The following is a 22,225-nucleotide window of genomic DNA, read 5'->3' on the forward strand; positions in this document are numbered from 1 at the left end:
TGATGATGGAGAACAAGACACTGAATTGAAACACCTTAGAACTAAAATCACTTATCAAGCGCCCATCAGCCACAAGTCAATTGATACATTTGAGTTCTTGGTCATAAATGATATAGATCGACTGGATTACAAACATGGTACCAAATTTTACAACCTTTCAAAAAAAGAACTTAATATTCTAAGAAATATTGCGAACAACCCCAAAATTACAGTACAGAAAGCAGAAAAGGGAGGGGCAATTGTCCTGATGGATACAGAGTTTTATGTCACTGAAGTGGACGCTCATGTAATGGATCAAGAAACGTATGCTCCTTTAGGATTCGATCCTACAAACAAATTTCAGGAGTTCTTACAATCGATTTTGGAACAAGCAAGTAAAGATGGTGTCATTACAGAAAAAACAAAGAAATTTCTCACTAAAATGCATCCTAGAACACCATTCATTTATATGCTCCCAAAGGTCCATAAGAATTTACAGCATCCACCTTTACGTCCCATCGTCAACACTAGGGACAGCATCCATGAACCAATAGGTCAGTTTTTGGATTTATGCCTCAAAGATTTTGTCATCAAGGCCACGTCATATATCAAGGATACAACTGACTTTTTGAAGAAACTTGCTCAAATTACGCTATCTGAACACCAGGAAGTATGGCTATGCACCATAGACGTGAAGACGCTTTACACATCCATCCCGCATGACTTAGGCATTGAGGCAGTAGAATCGATGTTATTACAGTCAGAACTTGATCATGATTTCCAAGTGTTTCTTATCCAACTATTGAACTTTTCTCTTTATCAAAGCTATTTCAAATGGAAGAATGATTTTTATATACAACTTACTGGAACCTCAATGGGTAATTGTGCAGCTCCCAGCTACGCAAATATCTTCATGACCAACTTCGAAACAAAACATATTCTAAGTGGGGAACAGTGGAAACAGCATGCACAAATTTATTTACGATTCATTGATGACATTTTTGTACTTTGGCAGGGCCAGTATGACATTCTGATACAAGAACTAAACAATCTCAACAACATCAACAACCGGATACAATTCACTTACTCGGTGGATAAAACAACCATAGCATATCTTGATGTTTTATTGAAGATTGAACACAACAAAATTACCACCACATTATACAAGAAATCGACTGATCGCAACAACCTGCTTCATTATAATAGTTTCCACCAACTATCTCTGAGAAATAATCTTCCAATCAGTCAACTATACAGGACGAAAAGGATAGTTTCAGATCCTGACGAATCTGAAAAACAAGTGAAAGCGATGTTGGAAAGATTCCAAGAACGGGGATATCCCCCAGAATTTCTCAAGAAAGCAGAGGCAAAATGCTCAGCAAAGGCACGATCAGACTTATTACAAACAGTTCAGAAAGTTGAAACCAAACGCATGGTAGTAGTTTCAAAGTACTCAACTAAAAGCCTCAGTTTCAAAACGTTCTATACTCAAACACTGGCAGATTTTGGCGTTGGAACCAGATTTTAAAAACAATTTTCAAGAGAATCCAAGATTTGCTTATACCAGGAGTAGGAACATTTTGGATATAGTAAAGACTACCAACAGAACAACGATGGCTTTGCAACACAAAGGGACCCAACCTTGTCACAATTGTAATAATTGTAATGCTATTATAAAAGGAACAACAATCAATCACCCACGGAGTGGGAAAGCTATTGAGTTGAAAGTTACGGCCACTTGTGACTCCAAAAACTTAGTGTACTTATTGAAATGCCCTTGTGGCCTCGTTTATGTGGGAAAAACTATCAGAAAAATTAAAACAAGGTTAGTGGAACATAAAAGCAGCATCAGAAGGAATGACGAAAAATCCACTGTGGCAGTACACTTTAATGAACGCAGACACAACATCACAACTTAAATTTATGGTGTTAGAGACACTGGATAACATTGAATATATTGATTTGAACCACAAATTACTACAGAAAGAAAATGAATGGATTTTTAAGTTGGATGCTTTAAAGCCTCGTGGGCTTAATGACCGCACGGAATTCTCGTGCTAACTGTGAACACTATGCAATTACTGTAGAATGGACTTGTATGTGGAGGGACCCTGCCAGAGGTCCCGCATTACTGAAGTATATGTGATGCAGTTTTGTTAATTTATTCTTATTATACTCTCGAATTGGATTATGCATGATACACCTGTTGTTTTTGTCACCTTCCATTTATCAAATTTACACGAGATCACTAATAACCCAGATTACTCACAATTGTTACCAGTAATTAATACATCTTAAAGATGGCCGCCGTCTACATGGAGGCTTATACTTTATCTAATGTGACATTATTTATTTCTATTCGCGCGCACGCTAGGTATTCACAACGTGATGCTTTCTTATTTATTTACTTTTATCACATGTTCCCCCTCTCAGTATCTCTCTCTATCTAAACATGGTCCCAACTCCTGGTCCATTCCGTACCCCCCAATCTTTCTAAACACGCTAGAAAAAAACTCAAACACAACCTCCTCATTCGAAATCCGGAAACACTTATTGTTGACAACTATTACAGACCTACTGCCCCCATTAAAACAAATTACATCTTCTACTCCAAACACCCCTCTAAATGGAAAAGAATCTTCACACAACATCTCCTAGTCACTAAAACCTCCAAAATACCCCATGGCGACAAACTTTCCACCACTCCCTCTCCAACATTTTGTGGGGAAATCAACATCTCCATTTTCAAAACTGGTAACATCCTCATCCAAGCGTCCGTACCCCATCTTAACACCTTCAAACTCCATTTCAGATCCTTGGCCATCCAACTTTCCAATTTCACCAACAGCCCCCCATACCCTCCACCTCCTCTCTCCCCACCGACTCTGCCCCGCCAGCCCACCTCTCCCGCCCCGGACCTTTCAACATCCAATGACACTATGCATACGTTGTCACCTATCCCCTCTTTCCTCACTATGACCTCCCCTCTCCCCTTGATCCTCCCCTCAACCCCTCACTCCCAATCCCCCTTGCTCCCAACCAGCCCACCCATTCCCCTCCCTATTACCCCACCCTCCTGGCCCTCTTTCAAAATCTCCCCTTCCATTCCTCCTCCAACCCCCCTCACTCCTCCTCTCCCAACTCATCCTCACTCACGCAGAATCACAATACTCCTCACCTAGATTCCGCTTCCATTCCTCCTCCATCCCCCCTCATTCCTCCCCTCCCAATTCAGCCTCACACCCTCTGAATCACACCACCCCTCAACCTTCTTCTCCCAATTCATCCTCTCCCTCCCTGAACTATACTCTTCCCATTAGCTCCCCCCTCACTCTTACAACAATCCGCAACTGTACCTCCTTGCTATCCCCAAACTTCTCTTCCACAGTGGTCTCATCTCCCCTCTACCCCAACATCCCACTCCTTCTCCCTTTTAACTACTGCCCTCCCTGCTCTCCTGCCTGCCCTGGCTCATCCCCTCCTCAGAATAGGCCTCCTGCCTGCATCTGTTCACTGCCTCCTCAGAGCAGACCCCCCTCTGCAGCTAACTCCGAACCCCATTTGTCTTCCTCCCCACACACTCTATTTACCCCCTCACTCTTATCTCAAACTCCATTCGCAACATCGAACTTAACATCTCCACTCTTACCAGAAATCTCTCTCGTCTTAGGAACGATTTCCTCAACCTCAAATCCAGTGATCCCCCTCCCCGAAGAAACACCGCTAGCCCCGGTCCAATAAACCCCACCTCCTCCAAACCGTGGAAAACAACTCCCTTGCTTTGCGGGGCTCAAAGACCACTCCGCACCACTTGCACCCTCTCTCACTGGGAGATCTCCGACCTTTAATATTCCTACCCTTCATACTCAACAACCATGAACACGCCTCCCCCTTCTCAAACATCCCCGTCATACTGGGGACTAGTCGTATTCCCCTTTCACCTGTCTCACCTAGACCCCCTCCTCTTCTCACCTCCATCCATGCCCTCCCATCTCCCAAACCCACTCCCAAACCCCTCACCTGCATGCTTGTTAACTGCCGCCCGACATGCCGGTGAAATCTCTGAAACCATCCTTAGCGAATCCATCGACATTGCGTTCCTTACAGAATCCTGGCTTAATGACCACTCTACAAGCATTCTTGACATACTCTCACCCCCGGGCTACTCCATCATTAGGAAAGATAGACCCATCCGAAAAGGCGGTGGTGTAGCTATCATCTTTAAAGACGAATTACAGCTCTCCCTTATCAATAACGCAGAATATGCCTCCTTTGAATACCTCGTAGCCGAACTCAAAATACAGGGTTCCTCCCCATCCGCCTTCACAATATATATATAATCCGCCTGGAAATCACTACCCATTCATTGATGAGCTATCTAACCTTCTTACCCAATCCTCAATTTCCAAATCTAAAAACATCTTCCTGGGAGACTTTAATCTCCATTGGAATGATACTAAAGATCCCTCAATCTCCCTCCTCTCTGACCTTCTCGAAATTAATGACATCAAACAAATCTGTCAGTCGCCAACCCATTTCAAAGGAGCCACCCTTGACGCTATCATAACCAGCAAAGATCTAGCCCTCCTATCTAACATCATTCCCATTGACTGGTCCGACCATCACCTTATCCTGTTCACCATAACCACCTCTGCCTCCCCCCCTCCTTCCAAAACTATTAAACCCATGAAACTGATCAGAAATCTCAGTCTTATCCCTCCCGACTTACTTGAATCCAAACTTCATGCCCAGTTTCTCGCTATCCTACCCTCCCTTAACACGAATGAACTAACCGAACAATATAACAAAGCTGTCACTGCTACCCCTGACCTTCTTGCCCCTCTCAAACTCAAAAAACAAAGAAATATCCCCTCTAAATCATGGTTTAACACAGAACTAAATAATGAAAGGCGTAGACTCAGACTGACTGAAAGATTATGGAGACAGCACCCCTCTCCTTCTAACCTGACCCGCCTCAGACTTGCTAGATCGTCCTATAAAAAAAAACCATCTTTAGACAAAAAACTTCCTTCTTCAGATCACAACTAGATCGAGCTCAGAATAGGCCAAGAGAACTATTCAACATTGTGCGCAACCAAACTGCTTCCGCCCCCCCTGTCCCTTTGGCCTCGACGACTAGATGTGAAGAAATAGCTCTCTTTTTTTCAGACAAAATTAAACTTATTGAGCATTCTTTCCTCTCTACTGTTATCCCTCCCACCAATCCGAACATCTCTCTTAATATCCCACCCTCCACCATAACTCCCCCTACACCCAATACTGCCCATTAAAACTCCGATCTGCCTCACCCCCCCATGCCCTCCAAATTCCTTGACTCCAATCATCCTAACTCTCTTACCAAAAATAATGCCATGTGGTTTAACTTCCAGCCAGTCACTGAAAGAGACGTCTTTAACATCATTTCCAAACTCAAGCCTTCCTCCCACACCAAAGACCCTCTCCCCTCCAAACTTGTCCAAAACCTCAAACACATCATCGCCCCTTCCTGGACCTCTATTATCAACAGCTCCCTTGCCACCGGCTGTGTTCCCACTTCATTGCAACTAGGCCAAATCACCCCCAGTATCAAAAACCCTTTGGCAGATCCAAACGACCTCAATAACCTTCGTCCCATCTCCACCCTTCCCCTTCTTTCTAAAGCCCTGGAAAAATGTGTCCTTCTCCAACTAGATAGACACATTGAACACTTTAACTTACTAGACCCTTTCCAATCTGGCTTTAGGAAAGGATGCAGCACTGAAACCGCCATACTAAACATTATTGACGACATCCACCACTCTCTTGACAATGGTGAATCTAGCCTGCTGATCCTCCTTGATCTCTCGGCAGCGTTTGATACTGTTAACCACTCTGCTCTACTAAATGTTCTTAGAGATCGATTCGGCCTGAATGGTACGACACACAAATGGTTTGTCTCATACCTACAACACCGTTCTCAACAAATCAAAATCCAAAATTGCCTATCTAACCCTACCTCCATCTCCTTAGGAGTTCCGCAAGGATCCATCCTCTCTCCCACTCTCTTTAACCTTTTCATGGAACCCCTCACACTCATTCTTAAACAAGCCGGGATCAACTACCATCTCTATGCTGACGACACCCAACTCTATTATAAGATTAAAACTCATGCTGACATCCTTCAACTCCACAACACTCTCATCAAGATCCAATCCTGGTTCCACAGTAACCACCTCAAACTCAACCCTAAAAAAACTGAAATCATTCTTTTTTCCCCTAAAAATAACCAGCTCCCCATTCAGAAGTGGATCTCTGACCTCAACGCCCTCAACTGCTCCTAATCTTTGTCCTCCTCAGTCAAATCACTAGGGATCTCCCATGACAACCTCCTAACCCTCAAGGTGCACATCAATAATTCTGCCAAAGGAGCCCTCTTCACTCTCCGCCACCTTAAGAAAATCAAGCCCTTCATCCCGATCGATGATTTCAAACTAGCAGTCCAATCCCTTGTTCTTTCTCGCATCGACTATGGCAATGCCATTCTCACCGGAATTCCCAAGATCCACCTTGCACCTCTTAAATCTGTGCTTAACCTTGCAGCTAGGCTTACCTCAGACTGCAAGCGATTTGACCACATATCCCCTGCCCTTAAAACCCTTAAATGGCTCCCCATTGAAGGTAGGTCCATTTACAAAACAGCCTGCATTACACACAAAATTCTCCATCAGAATACACCTACCTCGCTAGCAAACTCACTAAAGCCGGTTGCTCCAGTTCCTTGAGAAGCACTAACACCCTCCTTCTTATCCCCCCCCTTCTAAAAAAGAAAACCACCCAGTCTCGATCCTTTTCTGGCAACGCTCCATGCATTTGGAATGCCCTTCCAACTGACCTTCGCTGCAACCCTTCCTACCCTAGTTTCAAAAAAGAACTCAAACTACATCTCCTCAATAAATACTGGGGACCCTAATCCATATCTGTTCTCTTCCACTGGTTACATCTGTCCGGCCCTTGATGCATTCGCCCTCCCTTGTTTTTAGCCTCACTCGCCCTTTCTCCTCATCACTTCCCCCTCCCTGTTTACCACATTCACTCCTCCTTGCTCCCCCCTTCCCTTGTCCACCCTCAGCCCGCATCCCCTTCAACCTCCCCCTTTTCTGCTCCTCCCGCTTCTCTTCCTTACCAACCTTACGAACCACTAACCTCCCTATCATGACCCTATGCCTTTTGATATTTTTGATTTATCACATCTTACACTTTTTGTTGTGCTTATTTCCCATATTTTATCTTTTTGAAATCTGTCAGGCGGAGACTTTTTGTTGTTTATGCACATTGATGTTATATATGTCCCCTGTCTTATTGACCTTTCTTGTCTCTAAAATGTAAAGCGCTCTGATACCCCTGGGTCCAGCCAGCGCTATATAAAACCTCTAAAATAAAATAAATAAAAATAAATAAATGTTTACAGTTGGATAATGAGCGAGACTCCCGCTGGGTTTTGTGTTTTTTGTCATCTCACAACTAGTAGATTATTATGCAGTCATTAGCAACTCAGACTATCTTTAGGGTTACTCGTACACTCTAAGATGGCCGCCGTTCACACGGAGTTTTTTATTTATTATTTTTAGCGGGGACATCATTTGTTTCCAAACGCGCGTAAGCCATGCTTTTACAAATGGCAGATTACCGTCAACACGCTTAGTATGCAACAGTTCGTGAATTCACACTACAAAACAGTTTTGCGGCTAGTCCGGTAAGTAGGGATATAGTGTAAGGTTTATTTAGTTGGTTATTAGACACGTGGTAGGACATTGTAAGATAAGAGTACCGTTTTGATAATAATAACGCGCGTAACAAGCAGAGAGTGACACTGACTTTATTTTGTTCGTATAGCACCACTATATAAATCTGATTTTTTTAAATACTTTGCATGCACCACAAGTTATTATGTTATTAGGAGATTTCAGTTGTTTAGCAGCACGCTACTTTGAATGATGATAAATGCGTACATTAATGCAATTCACAATCACCTGTGTTTTATATATGTTTCTTGTTGGTCAACGCATATACTTTAAAATGAAACAGACTTTCACCTTAATAGATATAGCATAGTTCATGATTATTGTTATATTGATTATACGAGTGTGGGTCCTCATTGAATTTATTGATTTTCAGATTCCCCTGATGAAGTGCCGCAGCGGCACGAAATGCATTGGGAGCCTATGATTATTGAATAACGGACAAAGTTGAATGTGATATACAGCATTACAATTCGCAATGGAATGATATGAAATAAAAAGAAGTTTTCAATGACAATCTAATCGTGGATGTTTTATCGAAAACAAACTTTGGATTATAATTTACAAACATTTAATATCGCAGTGGCGATTCCAATTTAAAGCAGCGCCCAGAGGGTCGCCCTTTAATTGCAAAGGGCGCACTGGTGGCTTTATTTATTTTGAACACCTCTAGGACGACGAGGTGATACCTCTGAGGCACGCTACATTTAGATCAATCAATACAGACGCCAGTGCACAGTCTAAAAGACATTTTTGATATGATTTAAATGTTAAATATTAAAACAGTCATTGGGAAAAAAACACAAATGTATGCACACCAAACAAATACTTGAATAACTAAAGATTTTAGTATTTTATATTGAAAAGAAAGTGCAAAAATCTAAACATTTTAATGGGAAGGTTGGTGCTGTATCTCAGCGACTAATTTTTCAATGTTTTTGTTTTATTTCGCAGTACGAGGCTCCTACTCCTGTCAGGGCCGGACTGGAAACCCAATGCAGCCCTGGCAAATGTTGTCAGACCAGTTCTCGTATGGTGCACACGAAGTGCAGCGAGTGAGCCTGACCACTACGGGGCACTGGGGGGGTTCCAAGAAAATCTGGGGGGAAAATGGTGCATTCTACAACAAATTTGTCATTATATATTGAATTGTTAGAACGTTTAAAGCATATTAAATGACGACATTACTGTGCACCAGATTACGACAATCTTTATTGGGGCTCTTCAATGATTCCCTCACTATCAACCTCGAACAGGGACTCTCATCTCTCTATATCACCTCTGTCACATGTATTTCATTTGTTTTATAGCACCTCTCATCCCAGTGTAGCATGTCAGAGCACTTTACATCACACACAAATAGAGGCAATGAAACAACATGTGTGAATCAGTGTATAGAAAATGTTAGATAAGGCAAAGGGGACTACAAGGTTTAGGATTCACATGTCATCCATACTGGTAGGCTTTTTTTTTTTTACTTGTTTTTATTAGCATTTACAAGAGCAAATAGAAGAGGGGATAGGGGGCACCCCTGTCTGGTGCCCCTGAAAATGGAAATGGGTTGTGTGAGCTGGCTGTTGACCCGCACCCGAGCTACGGGGAGAGGTAAGGGGCCATAATGCGAGCTATCATCTGCAGGCCTATCCCTATTTTCTGCAAGACAGGTAGGAGAAATACCCAATCTACTCTGTAAAATGCTTTCTCAGCATCGAATGATAGCAAGCAGGAGGGTATCTTCCAATGGTGTTCCTTCCCATCTAAGTGTGCAACGCGGCGTACATTGTCCGCCCCTTGGTGTTGGTGAATAAAGCCCACCTGGTCCGGCTCAATAAGGTAGGTGCGGAGGCGTTTAGCAAAAATTTTTGTGTAACCTTTGAGATCGTGTTTAAGAGTGCAATGGGGCGGAAGGAGGAACAGAGCGTAAGGTCTTTTCCCGGCTGAGGGATCAGGGCGATTTCGGCTATAGCCATATTCATGGAGGGCCCTACTTCATCTGAAAATAATTAAAGAGGCGAAGCATAGGAGATTGAAGCTGCAGTAAAAAGGCACGGTAGAACGAGACAGGTAAGCAGTCCGGGCCTGGTGTTTTGCCGAGGGGAGATCTTTTAGAGCACCGGTGGGCTCCTCTGGAGTGATAGGCTCCTCTTGTAGTTGAGAGTGGTAGTTGCTAATTGGGGACGACTCATAGGCCTCTAAGGTGGCCAATACCTGGGCCGGGTCAGGTGTCTCCTGGGCATAGATAGATGAGTAATAATTCTGGAATGCTTGGAGCTTCGCAGTCTCAGTAGTGGCCCAAGTCGAGTCTCCCAGCTTAAGTTTAGCAATGTGCGCTTTGGCTGCCCACGTTTGGGGCGACAGGACTGTGCCCACCTTGTCCCCCCCTCCTAATACCGCTGTCGCAGGGTAAGGAGAGCATGTTCGGCCTTGTTGGTTCTATGTGCCCGGAGCTGTCCTCAGAGCATAGCTAAGCACCTCTTATTTACTGCCAAAGGGAACTCCTGGTCTAACCTCTCAAGTGCCTTTATGTCGTCTGAAAGTTTGCCTTCGAACAAGCAAGCTTTCCGAGCAATAGCGATGGATGTGAGGCTATCGCAAATCGTAGCCTTGAATGCGTCCCAGAGTACGGGGAGGGGAGTCTCCGGAAGGTCATTGGTCTCAAAGTAGGACATAAAGGCGATTCGAAGTTCCGCCGCATCCACGGGGTCTCTGAGGTTATGATGGGGAAAACGCCACCGGGAATGAAGCTTAGGACGAGAGAAGCGGTCATGGAGAAGGAGTTCCACATGAGCGTGGTCAGAGACTGAGATATCAGACATACATGCTGAGAGAGCGTCATTGACGAGGGAGTGTGAAATGAAGAGGTAGTCAATGCACGAGTAGGAGCGGTGTAAATGGGAGTAATAAGAGTAATCGTGTATATCCGGGGAATGGTCGCACCAGATATCTACAAGACCTAGTGCAGTGAGTTGTCTTTTTAGGGCCGCTTACATGGCTTCCATCCTGTGAAATGAGCCCTCGCTGCAGTGGAGTCCCGCCTCCCATACCAGATTGAAGTCTCCAGGATGAGGTCGGAATCATCGTGTGTTATGTGTTCTCGCAGCAACCCCCGCAAGAATGTGTCCTGGGCCTGGTTCGATGCAGAAGTGTTTCATAGGGTGAGAGTGTGGTGCCCAATCTTGACCATCACCTTGAGAAAGCTGCCATCTTTGATATGAACTGCACTAGAGTCCCCCTGGTTGATACCCGCCCGACAGATGATTGCTGCTCCCGCTGTCCTGGTAGTTGCTGAGGCTCAAAATTGAAGAGGGAATCGAGGATGCGCCTCTTAGGAGGTGAGTTTCTTGCAGATACACGATATCCGGATTTTGCAACAGGACATGTGGCCATATTTGGCGCCGCTTACTGGTGGAGTTGAGACCCTTCACATTAAGGGAGTGAAGTTTCTGGGAGGGTACAGATGTCATGATCTCGGTGTGTCAGGGGCAAGCGATAACCCAGGCAGAAGGGTTGGAGTGGTGTGCAGAGCAGGTGTTCCCCAACCCAGTGGAGGGCTAGAGAGCCTCAAGGCTGTGGTGTACGCCGTAGAGTGCTGGATGGGGGAAGGGCAACCAATCCAATGAGAGTCCCTCATATTCTCGGAGGCGTACCCCCGCCAGGGATGGGAGTAGGTGAAGAGAAAAGCAAGAGAAAACATAACATGTCAAGCATAACAACGGCCAACATGGCCAACAAAGTTTATTCCAGTCCAGGGAGAGGCCAGACGCAGGGGAACAGGCCATCCCGGAGATGTCACTCTCCAAGGAATAGGAGTGGGGTCGGGTCTTCGTAGGTCAATATCTCCTTCCAAGAGCGTAGTCCGGAGCCGCCATCGGGACATGAGTCAGGCACAGAATAGCAATGTACGCAGAGTGTCTCCTGATGTCTTGAAACAGAGATGCCACAAAAGTCATGATGTCGGAGCCTTCCGCCCCAATTGGAACCCCTCTCAGGCGCAGGTTGTTTCGGCGCCCCCATTTTCCAAGTCCTCCTGCTTGATCTGCAGCTCAATGTGCTGCTCCTCCCGGATGACCAAGCGCTGCCATAGGTGTTACTGATCCTCAGAGCAGGCATCAAGCAGTTTCTCGAGATCGTCTACTCTGCCCCCTAGTGCCACCACATCTTTCCAGAGTTCTTTGACGCAGGCCTGGACCTCCGTTCGAAGGGAACCTATTTCAGATTGAGTTTGTGCATGAAAGTGGCCATAAAGGATTGCGTAACAGGGTCTGAGGGTCCCTTGGTTGCTGATGCCATGTCCGCTGCTGGGGCTGATCCTGGCTTATTTCACATAGCAGGGACTGGGTTGTCCTTATGGGCTGCGGGAGGCTCCTTTACAGTCCACGAGCTAGTCATGTCCCCCCAGTAGAGGTGAATCGAGCAGAAAGCCCCAAGTGAGCAGGTGCCACACAAGCACCGGCAGTTGTCTGGTTCAGCCGAGGTGGGCGATCCCGGCCACAGAGACCAGATAGTGCTGAAGAGGAATACGGCACAGGAAGTGAGATCCGAAGGCAGACAAAGGGCAGCCCCTTGGTGTCCCCCCTAGGGCTCCTCTTGGCTGCTGGGAAGATGCAAAGCATGGAGGGGACCGGACCGGGGAGAGGGCAGAGGCCCGGTCAGTCAGGCACCTATAGCTCCTCCCCTCCAACAGGGCACCAAGGGAGGGTCGCCCGCTCTGGCCAGGCAGTGGCTTCCGCAGTGATGTTTGTACTCGGGGGGGGAGGGGGGGGTGTCCCGGGGGTCGGCGGTCTGGAGGAGGGCAGGCTGACGTGACCCCCCACCACAGCCGAAGAGCAAGATAGGGCTTTGGGATTCACAACGATCAACGCCACGCCACAGCTGATGCGCAGTTCAGCAGTGTCTCAATGCCCCACAATGTAGCTCCTGATGTCCCCAATAGTGTCAACAAGGGTGACCCAGCCACAGTTGGAGAGGCGTCACTGGGCTGAATAAGTCATGCGTCGTGTACCACACGGATCCAGGGTGGGAGGGCGGTGAGAATCAGGAGGCGGCGGGCGTAGCATGCTCGGGCGTAGCAGGCCCCCTGCAGAGTCCTCACAACCTGAAGATTATCTCTTCCAACCGGGACAGCCGGGAGTTCCCTCTGGGCAGGGGAGCGCTTCCACTGGCAAATAGGCGAGCCCAGCCAGGCCCGTGCGTAGTCGGAGTATGGAGGCCTAGGATGGCGGCCAAGTAGATCTCGGTCTGGCAAGATACTCCCCGATAGGCGATACCAGCGTTCCCCAGCCCCAGTACCTCGGCAGATCTAATGGTCCTGGTGTCTCTGGCAATCCCCGGTGGGAGGCCGCCAGTCAGAGTGTACTTAGGAGCGCTTCTGGCCTGAGTCTGCAAAATCGCAGTCTCGTTCCTGCCAGTCGATATAATCCGCCTCACTTCTCAGAGCTGCCAGCCGGAGCAGGGGAACGTCAGCGCCGGCTCGACCCAGCCCCAACCTCGCCTCCAGAGGTCCAGGCGTTTCTCTTCCAATGAGCTCCTGCCCTTGATCGCAAGCCCACAACGGGAGCCGCCACCTCAGGAGCGCGCAGGGCCGGGTTGCACAAAATGGCGGCCGCACTCCCAAGGGACGGGGCGCTCGCCTTCTGCCTCTGCTCCCACCGCTACCAGCCGCTCTGGGAGGTCGCCAGGCACCCGCACAATAGCCTGAGCTCTGCTGCCAGCCAGTCGCCCCCAGCCAGCGCACCCCCAGAGCTGTTGTGCCGCTTTGGAACGCTAATTACATCGGCGGTGGCCCGGAGTTCGAACTGCGTGCGCCTCACTCCATCTGCAGTGAGACCACGCTCTGGTAGGCGTTTTTTTAAGAGTGTTTGGTCTGGAGAAGCACAAACTCAAAGCTGCCACTGTACAAAACTCCCATCTCTCTCTCCTGTAGGTACATTAATCACCAGAGGAATCTTGACACTTTTATTGTTGCCCAAAAACTGATTACACAAGAAACTTTGCAGTGCTTTTAAAACTGCTGTCTGCCGACCCCCTGGGAATGTGTCAGGGACCCTTGGGGCTCCGCGGACCCACTAGTGTAGACAAAGGTGTGCCAAACAGCATGTATGGCATAAGGGCACTATTGTTGAAGCTGAATGAGGAAGGCTTAAACCACCCAGTAGACTTTGTCAGTAGACTGCTACTACCCAGAGACAGAGGGGGAGTGCAATTGAAAGAGGCATGGGCAGCGGTGTGGGCATTGAAGAAACTGAGACTTGTTTAAGATTAATTTCTGGGACCAGGCAGATCATGGACCACAAATGCAAATGTAGGGTGAGAATCCTAAACTGTTGGGTGGTTCATCTCCCTACAGGGTATGAACTTTATTTTGGAACATCCTCCTGGGAAGGATCACACCAGTGCAGATGGGTTTTCTGCCTTACTGAGGAGCGCTTCCATGGGAGTTGGTAGTCTCTCCACCTTCTGCTAAGGGAATGTAGGAATTGACCAATTTTGTGTGGTCCACCCTAAGACCCTTGCCTTAACTGTTTCTGCTGATTGTAGAACATGGAGCATGTTACCTCTGCTACCCAGTGGTAAAGTGTCTGTGGTCCTCCTTTCAACATGATGAAGTCAGTATACTCCCAATTGGCATATTTAGCTTACCTATACGTCCTTAGTATGTGGTAGAAAGTGTATCCTGGGATTGGAAGTTATATTTTCCGGCGTATAAGACGACTTTTGAACCCCTGAAAATGTTTTGGAAAGTCGGGGGTCGTCTTATACGCCGGATGCCAAATTAGACCGTCTGTTTTCATGTGTTTTTTTTTTTTAACCCGGATTTATTTTCTCCACCATCCAGAGGCCTCTTGACCTGCTCAAACTGAGCATCTAAAGCTATCTGACATGAAAGTTGCATGTAGAATAGTCACACAGTGCTAAAGTTATACGCAAGGAATAAATCATATTTTCAATGGCTTGTTAGTATAACCATAAGTTTACAGTTTCTGTGAACAGGATAAAATAAGTGTTGCGCGTGCGTGAGCATATATTTTTTTCTCTGAAAAATTAAAAGTGAGGTTTTGGTTAGCTTTGTTCATAACATCTTTAAGTATGTTAAAAAACGGCTAAAGTGCAATTCTAGCTATGAAATAAGAACAAAAATCCCTGATACTCTATAGTTAAAATTAGCTCCACAAACCAGCTTACACCTCCCTTTCGGATAATTGACAAAGAAATCAAATAGTTCTGGAGCCCCCATAGAGTTTGCTCCTCGGGCAGCAGGTTTCAGTGACAACAGCTCCTCGCACCCCAAGGCGCATGTCACGAGGCACGCAGTGAAGCACACAAGTGAATACTTCTCATCGGGCGGCGAGCTCGGGCACCAGTGCATACTAAGCACTAAGCACTTGGCACTCGGAGGCGCGCATCTTCCTCCCTGCTGAGTTGATCACTGTACGGCGCCTACCTGGTCCCACAAAACACTCACCTACAGTTATGAGACCCTCACTTAGCACCAGATTATGAAGTGCGCATTTATCAAAGTAAACTGTACATTTAGCACCATGAGGCAGGCATAGTAGCGCTACAAAAAACAAGCAAAATTCAAAAACCAGACACGGCTACGGAAACAAGGATGGGGTCGGAACGGCAGAAGGAGAGAGAGGGCAGAAAGGGAAGATAGACAAAATGCACGCGTGCTTCAATGTCAATGTATGTCTGTCAGCTTTGGGGTGTCGGCCAGATAACATTCTGCAGGGACACCCCAACAGTTTGTGTTACCCCACCAAGCGCAAAGAGAAAGTGAAAGGAAAGAGAGAAAAAGATAAGAGACGAGAGCAAGGAACAGGCAGAATAAAGAGACAGATACCCAAAATAAATTCTCAAAATGGCTATGCAGGACTGCGTTGGACTGTGCTGGAAGTGGGGGTAGTCTTATACGGCGAGTATAGCACAAAACCTAAATTTTATCATGCAAAGTAGGGGGTCGTCTTATACGCCGGGTCGTCTTATACGCCGGAAAATACGGTAAATGTCACTAGTGGGCTGCAGCACCTATTGTGCCATCCACTACAGTGGCGGTGCAAACATGACTTCAAGCCTAGCGTAAAAACTGCAAGTTGACCTGTCAAAACAAACCTGTTTGACAAGCCAAAACCTCACTTTTAAATGTTAATAAACCACTCCTATGTAGGTCTGTAGCCTACAAACCAGGGTGCATGTTATTTAAAAGTAGGACATCTAGGAATATAACGTTAACATGTCCTTAAGTCTCTGTGCAGATAGTGTAACACTTTGAACATCTCTTAACAAAGTCCTCAAACCCTTTGAAATTTAATTTTTCCTTTATGTAGTATAGTGATCCAAGAAGGGAAAGTTGGTAAACTTACAGCAGAGAAAACATAACAATGTTTTAAAACCTAACATGCACACCATAAATAAAATAAGATTGATTGATCATGGATGGATTTAGTAGCAGGTGACAAGACTTAACCCCTTGCAGCACATCCTCCAGCATTTCAATAACCAAAAAGTAGACAAATGGAATTATAAACAGACATCCAACAGTGCGAACAAACCAAGGCTATGGCAAGTAATGTCATATTTAAAGAAAACATTTTTTAAAACACATGGCATGCCAACAGTGATTTTACCCGAGCATCTGAGCATAATTTTGTGATTAACAGTAGTGGAATCATGCACACCTTCAGGCTACTCCCATGCCTGCCTTAAGCTTAGAAAAACAACAAATTGATGTTATGATTTAATATGCAAATAAAGTGTGTTTTTCTAACAGAAAGATGGCAAGTAATAAATGTCAAGGCAGAAAGGCTTTACTGAACAAGAACTCAATGACTGTCTTTAAAATATTGTAGAATGTTCAAGGACCAAATAAAATCAGACAAACCTGTAACTTGATGCTCTTTCAGAGGCTGTGTGCAGTTTACAGACTGCAACCTGGTTTTAACACTGACACTTCCTGATAGCTGCTGCGTACTCTTGACTGAGGAATTCGCGACTGGAGTTAAGAGAATATCTCTTTGGCAGTTTCCCAAAGTGAAAAGCCGCTCTGTTTGGGATGGCGTTTGAGCAAGTTTTCTCTGAGCCGCAATTGTTTTCATTCTTTCAAACGCCTTAATTGGTGATTCATACTGAGACTCATGCTTGTCCATATATTTTTGGGAAATAATGTCTTTCATGCTTGGAAGATCCAAATGCGAGACAACTGAGGCGCTTTGTGGGACTGGGCATGTGCTAATGGCACTGACGTCCGGGAAATTAGCTGGGCATGGGCCTTCACTCATTAAAGTAGATTGCAAAGCAGTCCCCTTGCTGTTTGGGAGATTGCATCTTCCATTAAGTGTTGCTTTGTAAGCAGGGTTGTTTGTGGGAGATACTCCATTAGTTACTCCTAAAGGAGATACACCAGCGCGGCGAAGTTTCAGCAGGTCTTTTAAGGGAGTGAGAGAATCCGATGGGATATGGCCAAGAAGAAGAGTATGCTTTGGTAATTCCCCTCTTATGCAATGTGGAAAGTTTTGATGTTTTCCAAACGCTTCTCTTTTAGATGGTGTTACAATCATCTTCCTTGAAGGATCAAATTCTCTTTGATGGACTGGAGAGTTCCTTTCATCAGTAAACTGCAAACTTCATTTCTTCACATGGTAACTAAAACACAGAAGAAAAGTTCTAAAATATTAAAGTTCACTTTATATGCCAATTTGCAGTACAAAAAGAGCCTCAGAACAAATACAGGAAATCAGTAGCGAGCCTTGCTGTTGGAAATGTGATTGCAAAAAGCTGGGTCGAGCGGCCACAGTCTCGATTTGACCTGCGAGCAAGTTTTCACGTGGCCAAAACAATTTAATTTGATTTATTAGGATTTTGTGAGGAAATTAAAGCAGACATGCCTTTCTCAGACAACAATGTATGTGGTACATAAGTAGCACCAACAGAGTAACATGACAGAAAGCAGAAAGAGGTAGAGAGAGGATAACCAGAGCATCTATGAAGGCACTGAAAGCACTAGTTGGCTGGAACAGGGACTTAGGGGTATGGAGTTGTTCCTTTGTTATTTTAGTCAACTGCATTGGCTAGTTTATTCCAACATATCATTTCACCTCTGTGCTGTTTAAGAAGGGCGAGTCTTCAAGGAAAATGTTTCAATTACATGTTTGATTTTAAACCAATATTTATCTTTGTTATAATTGTCTACCCCAAACATTTTTTCATTAATTTCTAATTTCAGCACATCAACTCATTCAGATGTGTTTGATGCTTTTGGGGCAATGCATGTGTCTGTGTATCCCAAAGGGCAGTGCAAGTCATCAGCCCTCGATGGACCTTCTAATATTACCTGGGCCCCACCTGTTATTTTGTGAACATGGTTCTCTTGGAGACAGGAAACTCACAGGTGACAGCATGCTATATGGCAGCACACAAACAAAGAAATCTTGATAATAAAATGTTCTACTTGATTTGATATGTAGTTAATATTTACTAACAAATGTGTTATTCAAATCTACATAAAGACATATCCAGCATCACTGCCTAATCTACTGGCTGCGCATCATAAAAACCTCCAAGGCCTTCCTTCCTAAACTGAGAAGCAGCAGTGCCTAAATGCCTGGCCTTAAAAGGCTACATATTAGGCCCTAAAAGTTAAGGTTTTTGTTTGTAATCTCTAGAAACTGTGTATCTTGTCCTATACCCAACCACCAAATTACATAGAGGTATGACTTCTGGTGTAGCACAACACTCATGACACTCTCTCCTTCCTTGTTAATACAACACTCATGGCTGTATTTGCAATAATTAAAGCTCGAGCTGTTTACTGCACCACAAGAATAACCGGACTAGAAAGATAATACATCCTCCCAACCCCAGATCTTTCTTTGCTGCTGTAGCAGGTAGGTGACACGCTGTTCATGCTTCTACTCCAGTTATAACGTCCAAAAAAAGGCAGCCATACCTTTCAAATTTTGAAATCTTTAAGGAAGTTATTCCTGTTTAAATCCATGGGAATTAATAATATTTTGGAGAAGGCAGGAAGGTTTTCAGGTTGGGTTATCCCATTCACATCTACAGAAACATTTTGCTTAATTGGAGGGTGAAGTTGAAGCCAGTGATAGTAACACCATCCCAACATGGATGTGACAAAGGTTTGGTCTACGTGGGCCAAACCACTCAGAAAGTGAAAACCAGAATCTCACAGCACATGAGCAGAGTAAGATGCAGGATTCAGGGTGCACCTTTGGTTGATCATTTTGTGACACACAATCATTCCCCTTACGACATACGCTGGTGGGTCATAGAGAAGTTCAGTGCCCCCACTAGAGGAGGGTCCGCCTCAAGGGCCCTTAATTACAAAGAGTATAAATGAATACACTTCCTCAATACTGTACAAAATGGGTTGAATGAGTTGGAGGAGACCGCAAGACAAGTGGGCCAACTGTAAGCATCTATTGGTCCTTAGTGGTCTCTAGTTAAACACTGTACCTATTTACATTACATGAGCCCTTTATGAACACGCCAGGGTTAAAGACTCCCTTAGTACACACAGGGTAACAGACATTTTAGTACCTCAAGCACGAGAACTTCTGTGCATCGTAACTGTTGCAGTGCGATCTCCACTGTAAATATATACACTTGCTAGGTGCATCGCAAACTATGCAATGCCACAATCACTGTAAATATACGCACCTTTAACTGGTTTTTGATCTGTTTGTGTTTACTAAAACGTCTGTGCTACGCAATATTATACCCACTGTAAATATATGCTCTTGACGATTTAACTAGAACGCTTATACATTGTAAACTCTTTGTAAATATATGCACGTTACTGTTTATGATTTGCAATTTCACCGCTGCAATTTTACCATCATCATGCAGAATAAGGGCGAGCATGAATAATCCAATTGTAAAGTCAGTCCATCGGTGCATGATGTATTGTTCAATTCTATACAATGTTGCATTATAATGGCTGCATGATGACTATTTGCACATGATCGCATTCACAAATGAGGAATATATGCACCGTTATTGTAGTACGACCACGGTGGCTACGTGAAGTCGTGCAGGGGCTAATATAAAGTACCCTTCCTAGATACGGCTCGTGGGTTGCCTAGTTACCCAATCCCTACAAGAAATTCCACTACGTGGCGCCTACACGTAATTTTGGACATGTCATGAACGGATCTGAGCGTCAATGGAGGTCGCCTAGCAACCAACCTAGTTAGCATTTCGCTGCTGCACCGGAATGCGCGACGTCCACGAGGACGTCAATTCTGTGGCGTCCGTGAATATCAGCAACGCTATAGGTTTCCCAGCTGTTAATCGATACAGGAATGCCAGGACTCAGGCCTGGTGTTGTCCAAGACAACTGGATTCCTTTCTACTTCACCACAGAAGGTAAGAGAAATGGGTGGGCACCTAGACACAGTACGTGTGCCTGCTTTCCATTGTCTGAGCCAATTGGGTTTTTTAAAACCTCCCTACTCCTTTCCCCGCAGAACCCACCAGCAGCAGGTAAATCCTGAGAGGGGAGTTCCCGCGCTCGAGAGTGACTATCTGGTGAGTCATATCTCGTTGTTAATTCGACACCATCTAAAAGTGTATCTCGCTTAGTCACAATAACGTTTTTAAACTTCCCCCACTCCTGTTCCTCCGCAGACATCAAGGAAGCCCTGAGACGCAGGTTTCCGCGCCCTAAAGTATTCATAGCGTGAGTCATGTTGTGATATACCCGGTCTTTAATTGGGAATCTGCCAGAAGGCCAAGTCTAAATTCCTGGTGATCTCTTCTTGTCCTTAGTCAGAGGTAAACGCCCCTCCTGACCGGTTGCAACAATAAGGCTCCGCCATTGCCTAGACGCTCCTTCTGCCCCACGGGGCAGAGTTAGGTGAGTCATCCGCCTCTGTCTGAGATAGTGATCAGATATACACTTACTTGGAACACACCTGACCAATACACCTTCATATTTACAGGCTGTGATCCTCCCCGCCAATGCCCTGATGAAGACCCGCAATGACTTACTAGTACTGCAGACCCTGGGTTGACAATATTCCTTGGACCAGCCCTAAGGCTCTGCGAAAAAAGACTTATTCATTCAATTCGCAGAATTATTAATTTCCAATACCTGGTTCCTGGCCACCAATTTTCTTGTACATATTTTAATCACCATATGCCAATATTTAGCTCGTGATGAGGACCTGATACCTACTTAAGGATATGTAATGCTGCAAATTACAGAAGCACACAACTTACTGAAAGCAAATAATTGCCCACACAGCCGGACTACATGTCCCAATAGACATTGCAGGGGCACGTGATGCTGAATGCTCCTGCTTAGTCATGTGGATAATAAATACCTGTGAAACACCTGTGTGAGCCTCAGTGGTGTTTCTGAAAGCTGCCCAGGAAGAAGGGGCCGCCGAGCCCCGAAACGCGTTGGCAAATGAAGAATTAATTCAGGGAATCGAATGCGAGCTGCACTTTAAACCGGAAGGTGGGGGCGATGCTGTGTGCTTTCCTAATGCTTTGGAAACATTTGAGGGATCATATTTTAATCACCCTGAACATATTGTGCACCATTACAGTATCACCGAGCTCTAGATGTCACTTTTGTCACATATCACAACATAATTCACTTTGTGTTTTGGCAGTCTTACAGAGAATGTTGGGGTATTTATAAATGATGTAATTTATAAAAAGTGACGCAATACCCAATATGGTCTTCGTGTGTGTTCCTTTAATTGAAAGAAAACATTGAGTAACTCATTGAATTTTTCGACTGCCTAAGGAATATGTGATACCCAACAGAACCATTGTTATGTAATTAGTGGACATTAAGCCCTGTATTAAGGAATGTGCAAACCTTGGGTATGCAGTGAGTGAAGGTAACTCACATACCCAGTTGTAACCAGACTATTGAAAGTGAAAACATACAGTCCACACTTTGCATGGAACTTAGTGAGTGATATCAACTTGCATGTTTGGCATTTGCCTTTGCTGAGGCATTTGATTTACTCTTTTAACTCTGAGTGAAAGCCTACTTTAGCGTTGTACATGTTTTTGTCTTTGTATTAGCCTTTTCCTTTTCAGATCTCCTTCCCAGCTGTTCCCATCCTAATTTCCCTTCCCCCACTTGATCACTCCAATACTCTGTTACTATGAATCAGAGTTGGTGGTATCGAGAGTTGGGTCTATTTGTCTTCACGTACAGATCCTGAGGAAGAACGTCCGTTCTGACATCTCAGCATTTCTAAGGGGCAGGTAGGACTTGGGTGTTTGGTGTTTTCAAGGTGGGAATAGTACGAGGTCCGTTCCTTTTTATACGTAAAGACATGAACAATTTTTACAATAATATATAATTTTATTATTTGCATCAAAACTGTATATTGACACAATATTAACAGATCCCAGTGGTAGATTGCTAGATACTAGGGACTCAACTAAATAAGTTGAAAGTTTCAAGATAGAACAGGGTTTGAGGC

At 45.0% G+C, this 22,225-nt stretch overlaps 1 protein-coding gene across 4 annotated transcripts in view; it reads right to left on the bottom strand.

The window, feature by feature from the left end:
- The window catches only part of MIS18BP1 (MIS18 binding protein 1), a 538,190-nt gene that overhangs the window by 507,408 nt on the left and 8,557 nt on the right, over positions 1–22,225 (bottom strand). For all 4 annotated transcript variants that reach the window (XM_078659687.1, XM_078659685.1, XM_078659686.1 and 1 more), the window contains exon 2: positions 16,639–17,399. In XM_078659687.1, coding sequence (XP_078515813.1) covers positions 16,639–17,314 — 676 coding nt within the window. In that variant the 5' untranslated portion in view covers positions 17,315–17,399. The remainder of the gene's footprint in view (positions 1–16,638; positions 17,400–22,225) is intronic.

The sequence above is a fragment of the Lissotriton helveticus genome, chromosome 9, assembly GCF_964261635.1.
Source record: "Lissotriton helveticus chromosome 9, aLisHel1.1, whole genome shotgun sequence".
Lineage (NCBI taxonomy): Eukaryota > Metazoa > Chordata > Amphibia > Caudata > Salamandridae > Lissotriton > Lissotriton helveticus.